The sequence below is a fragment of the Mustela nigripes genome, chromosome 1 (genome assembly GCF_022355385.1).
Source record: "Mustela nigripes isolate SB6536 chromosome 1, MUSNIG.SB6536, whole genome shotgun sequence".
NCBI lineage: Eukaryota > Metazoa > Chordata > Mammalia > Carnivora > Mustelidae > Mustela > Mustela nigripes.
Window position 1 is genome coordinate 43,935,556 of NC_081557.1, and position 6,484 is coordinate 43,942,039.

The 6,484-nt window shown below is 40.3% G+C and overlaps 1 protein-coding gene across 1 annotated transcript; it reads left to right on the plus strand.

Moving 5' to 3' along the window:
• The first annotated feature begins 490 nt into the window (after nucleotides 1-490).
• Nucleotides 491-1,395, plus strand: LOC132011125 (olfactory receptor 2D3-like). Its single transcript, XM_059389304.1, is given in 2 exon segments — nucleotides 491-1,208; nucleotides 1,211-1,395. Coding segments are annotated over 2 exon segments (903 nt in total).
• Nucleotides 1,396-6,484: the final 5,089 nt, after the last annotated feature.

Sequence of the window (6,484 nt, forward strand, 5' to 3'; positions counted from 1 at the left end):
CAGAAAAGACACTGCCATTGTGCAGACAGCTATTGTGGTGCCATTTTATCTCCACAAAGGGTTGTCCTTTGTTCCAAAGTGTGTGGTGTTACCCAAGTCTGGTCTTGTCTCCAACATCTTGGCTCAGTAATGATGTGGGCCCATTATGCCTTAGTCTTCCACATTGCTGACACAGTAGAAGTGGCGGGGGGGTGGGAGGTTGGGGGAACCAGGTGGTGGGTATTATAGAGGGCACAGATTGCATGGAGCACTGGGTGTAATGCAAAAATAATGAATACTGTTATGCTGAAAATTAAAAAAAATCATTAAAAAAAAAAGAATTAGGTATGGAATTTTTAGAAAATCAAATGTCTTAAATGCTTCCAAGAATGTTTTTAATCAAATACTTTTGTTCTTGCAATGAGATCTTTGCTTTCAAGATTTGATTTTCCATTATAGTCAACTTCTGATTGCCCTAGTTATGCTAATGTTTAGGCAGAAATAAACATCAATGGGCACAGAAAACCAAACCTATGTGACTGAATTTATCTTGCTGGGCCTTTCTTCAGATCGGCAGATACAGATCCTCCTGTTTGTGGTGTTTCTCATCATCTACCTGATAACTCTGTTGGGAAATCTTCTCATCATAATGCTAATTCATATCGACTCTCGACTTCAAACACCAATGTACTTCTTCCTTAAAAATTTGTCATTTACTGATCTCTGTTTCTCTACAACAATCATCCCCCAGATGTTATTCCATTTGCTAGTAATGAGAAAAACCATTTCCTTTGCTGGGTGTTCAATTCAGATGATTTTTTTCCTAGTAGCTGGGTGTACAGAAAGTTCCCTCCTAGCAGTGATGTCCTATGACCGCTATGTGGCTGTCTGTAAGCCCCTTCACTACTCCATGCTCATGACCCAGAGGGTGTGTATACAGCTGAGCATAGGGTCCTGGGCCACTGGAGCATTTGTATCTCTGGTAGACACAACATTTACTTTATGTCTGTCATACCACGGACAGAACATAATTAATCATTATTTTTGTGAACCTCCTGCACTCCTGAAGTTGGCTTCAGAAGAAACCTACAAAGCTGAGATTGCCATCTTTGCAATAGGTGTGGTAATTCTCCTTGGTCCTCTTTCCCTCATCCTTTTCTCCTATTGGAATATTATATTCACTGTGATTCAGATACAGTTAGGAGAGGGGAGGCCCAAGGTCTTTTCTACTTGGGTTCTCATCTCACTGTTGTTGTCTTCTTCTATGGCTCAACAATATTTACCTACATGCGTCCAAATTCCAAGAACATAAGTGAAGGGGATAAGGTGATCTCTGTGTTCTACTCAGTTGTAACATCCATGATGAACCCAAACAAGGATGTGAAGGAGGCATTTATGAAAATATTTGGAAGATAAACCCTCTCAGAGGCAAGAATCTTTATATTGATATACAGCTTTGGGAATGAAGACATTCCAAACTGATTCAACATTTTTTTAAAAGATTTTATTTACTTATTTGACAGACAGAGAGCACAAGTGGGCAGAGAGGCAGGCAGAGAGAAAGGGGAGGAAGCAGGTTCCCTGCACAGGAGAGAACCCGATATGGGGCTCGATCCCAGGACCTTGGGATCATGACCCGAGTTGAAGCAGAGGTTTTAACCCACTGAGCCACCTAGGCACCCCCTGATTTGACATTTTTAACAGCTTTCTCTCTGAACTATCCCTAGGCTGATACATCTATAAGGGTAATGCTTGTATATCAAGGATGTTTTCAAGTTTGTCACCTGCATGTTGTTCCAAGATTCTTCTCTGTGGTTATGGCTCACTTGCCTCATAACCGCTTTTTTGCTACTGCATTACATATAATATAAGTTATATATTTATATCATATTATATTAATATTTTTATACATCAAAGAGGAACTTCATTTATACTGCATTCCTAAGTCACTAATTCATTTTCACCCAGAGATAATACTTTTGCTTCTAAACTCCATTGCTTGTTGTCAGCCTCATCCCATGCTAACATCTACAGTCATCCACAGATGCTGGACCAAGATGCCCTTCAACGGATGAATGGATAAGGAAGATGTGGTCCATATATACCCAACTTTTGTAGCAACATGGATGGGACTGGAAGAGATTATGCTGAGTGAAATAAGTCAAGCAGAGAGAGTCAATTATCATATGGTTTCACTTATTTGTGGAGCATAACAAAAAGCATGGAGGACATGGGGAGTTAGAGAGAAGGAGGTTGGAGTAAATTGGAAGGGGAGGTGAATCATGAGAGACTATGGACTCTGAAAAACAGTGTGAGGGGTTTGAAGTGGGGGGGGGCGGTGGGAGGTCGGGGTACCAGGTGGTGGGTATTATAGAGGGCATGGATTGCATGGAGCACTGGGTGTGGTGGAAAAATAATGATACTGTTATGCTGAAAATAAATAAATGAAAAAAATATGCTAAATTCTATAATTTCATGTGAAAAATATCAATTATTTTTTACCTTAAAACTCTGATATGGAAGCCTCTTTCTTATTTTGTTTTGTTTGTAGGGGTTGTGTTGTTTTGCTGTAGAGTCCCAAAATACTGCTATAGTTAATTCAACTACACATGGGGGAGCTACTGGCTTAGACAATAATGTGTGGGATCTCATAGTCCAACATACATTTTCACATATCACACACTCCTTCTCTCCAAGAACAATTGTTGGGTTGAAGGAACGAGAATTAAGAAGCAATGTGCCTACATCAGAACTCTCTTATCAGAAACATCTGTGACACTAATACATCACAGCTGTTCCCTCCTCAGACATGCTCCTCCCTCTTCTGCAGGTTTGATTGTGCCAGTATCCATTAAGTTCTCCTTTTTGGAAAGTGGAAAAGGATGGCTGACATATGAGAAGCAATCCCAGAAGATGTAACTTATTCTGTGGGATTAAATGGCCCCATTATCCTTTTTCACAACTTGCCAAAAATTTTTGGCAAAAGCACTACTGGTAATGCTTGTGGATACTCACTGATGGTCAGTGTGTGCACTGCCACTCCCTTGGAAGGAAATCCACTGTTGTTCTTTACCCTCAGCTAAATCTCTACCTGCAAGTATTAAGTGGAATTGACCCAACTCTTCATTGGCATGTAGAAACACTACCAATTTCCATGCCTGGCTGCAGAGCCTGTGAGCCATGAAAAAACGTAGCTGGGGACCATCAAAGTTCTGTCCATTTCCCCCGCATGATTTTTTCTTTCTCATGGCAGAAGTCCTAAGTCACAAACATGTACCATTTGTACTTCATTTCCCAGACTTACAAATATCCCCTGATTGTCACACCCCATCTTCCATGGAGCATCTTGTAGGGATTCTTGTCATATAGAAGAGTGCTGCTGACCATAGCCAAACCCTCCTTTCACACAGCAAGAAGAATATAGAAAATTTTATCTTTTACCAAGAAAAATTTCAACTTGGAGTTCTGCTATGACTTCATGACCATCTATAAACAAAGTTATTATGGATGAAGTATGGCAGGAGCCAGAGAAAATGAGGAGATCTTGATGAAAATCAAGCTTGCCACACTGAGATCTGGTTGCTCCAGCTTCAGTGTCCCTGGCTTGTTCTGGGCATCCATTGCTCATCATTATGTGTCATGATGTCCCTGCTGAATTGAATACATTGTGTGCGTAATGACTCTGCATGGGAGAATAAATGTATGCAATAATAGATTCACTAGGCAGCTGTGAGTTGTATTATTTTCAGATTATATGTATCAACATGATCTTATGCAAGGAAACAAAAAACTGATCTTGTACTACAGATTCTTTGAGAGGCTATGATGTAAATAAAATAATTTATATTTTTTAATTGAAGTATAGATGACATACAATATTATATTAGTTTCAGGTGTACAACATAATGATTTGATATTTATATACATTACATAATGCTTACCATAATAAATGTAGATATCATCTGCCACCTGACAGTTATTATAGTATTGTTGGCTAGATTCCTATGCTGTACTTTACACTTCATGACTTAGTGATGTTATAACCGAATGTTTGTACCTCTTTATCCCTTTCACCAATTTCATCTCCCCTACCCTCTTCCATTTGGCAATCACTAGATTTTTCTCTGTATTTATGAGTCTGTCTCTCTCTCATTTTATTTGTTTTGTTTCTTAAATTCCACATATAGGTAAAATCATATGGTATTTGTCTTGTTTTGTCTAACTTGCTCCATCTTGTAGATTATACTCCCTCCCAAGGCTCTGGGAGAGAACCCTTCCTTGCTTCTTCAAGCTTTTGGCACTGAAGTGTTCCCTAGTTTGTGGCAGTATAATTCCAATCTCCGCCTCTGCCTTAATATGACCTTCCCTCCCTCTGTGTCCGTCCCACTTCTTTTTTTTTTTTTTAAGTATTTATTTATTTATTTATTTGAGAGAGAGAGAGCACACAAGCAAAGAGAGGGGCAGAGTGGGAGGGAGAGAGAATTTCAAGCAAACTCCCTGTTGAGCATGGAGCCCAACTTAGCGCTTGATCTCATGACCCAGAGATCATGACCTGAGCTAAAACAAAGAGTCAGATGCTCAAACAACTGAGCCACCCAGGTGTCCCTATATTCCCCTTTTCTTTTCTTCTTTTTTTATTAATTAATTTTTATTAATTATTTTCAGAAAAACAGTATTCATTATTTTTTCACCATACCCAGTGCTCCATGCAATCTGTGCCCTCTATAATACCCACCACCTGGTACCCCAACCTCCCATCCCCCTGCCACTTCAAACCCCTCAGATTGTTTTTCAGAGTCCATAGTCTCTCATGATTCATCTCCCCTTCCAATTTACCCCAACTCCCTTCTCCTAACTCCCCATGTCCACCATGCTATTTGTTATGCTCCACAAATAAGTGAAACCATATGATAATTGACTCTCTCTGCTTGACTTATTTCACTCAGCATATTCTCTTCCAGTCCCATCCATGTTGCTACAAATGTTGGGTATTAGTCTTTTCTGATGGAGGCATAATACTCCATAGTGTATATGGACCACATCTTCCTTATCCATTTGTCCGTTAAAGGGCATCTTGGTTCTTTCCATAGTTTGGCAACAGTGGCCATTGCTGCTATAAACATTGGGGTGCAGATGGCCCTTCTTTTCACGACATCTGTATCTTTGGGGTAAATACCCAGGAGTGCAATGGCAGGGTCATAGGGAAGCTCTCTTTTTAATTTCTTGAGGAATCTCCACACTGTTCTCCAAAGAGGCTGCACCAACTTGCATTCCCACCAACAGTGGAAGAGGGTTCCCTTTCTCCACATCCTCTCCAACACATGTTGTTTCCTGTTTTGTTAATTTTGGCCATTCTAACTGGTGTAAGGTGATATCTCAATGTGGTTTTAATTTGTATCTCCCTGAGGGCTAGTGATGATGAACATTTTTTCATGTGTCTGATAGTCATTTGTATGTTTTGATTGGAGAAGTGTCTGTTCATATCTTCTGCCCATTGTTTGATATGTTTGCCTGTTTCATGTGTGCTGAGTTTGAGGAGTTCATTATAGATCCTGGATATCAACCTTTTGTCTGTACTGTCATTTGCAAATATCTTCTCCCATTCCGTGGGTTGCCTCTTTGTTTTCTTGACTGTTTCCTTTACTGTGCAGAAGCTTTTGATTTTGACGGAGTCCCAAAAGTTTCTTTTCGCTTTTGTTAAATATTTTATTTATTTATTTGACAGAAAGAGATCACAAGTAGGCATAGAGGCATGCAGGGCGGGGCGGGGGGGGGGGAGGGAAAGCAGGCTCCCCGCTGAGCAGAGAGCCCAATGCAGGGCTCTATGCCAGGACCCTGGGATCATGACCTGAGCCGAAGGCAGAAGCCATCAAAAGAAATGAAATCTTGCCATTTGCAACAACATGGATGGAACTAGAGCGTATCATGCTTAGCGAAATAAGTCAAGCAGAGAAAGACAACTATCATGATCTCCCTGATATGAGGAAGTGGTGATGCAACATGGGGGCTTAAGTGGGTAGGAAAAGAATCAATGAAACAAGATGGGATTGGGAGAGAGACAAACCATAAGTGACTCTTGATCTCACAAAACAAACTGAGGGTTGCTGGGGGGAGGGGGTTTGGGAGAAGGGGGTGGGATTATGGACATTGGGGAGGGTATGTGCTTTGGTGAGTGCTGTGAAGTGTGTAAACCTGGTGATTCACAGACCTGTACCCCTGGGGACAAAAATATATGTTCATATAAAATAAAAAATTAAAAAAAAAAAGAAGTCTTAACCCATGTGCCCCTTCTTCCCATTTTCTTAAGAAGACATATGTCACTGGTTAGCATTCACCCTACTCCAGGATGATTTCATTTTGAATATAACTACAGTGGCAAAGGTCGTTATACCAAATATGATCGTGTTGTGAGGTTCCAAGTGGACATATTTTGGGGGTTACAATTCAACCCATTGCAAGCTTGGAAGTTCTGAAAAGGCAATTGATTTTATTTTAGTTTTCAAAG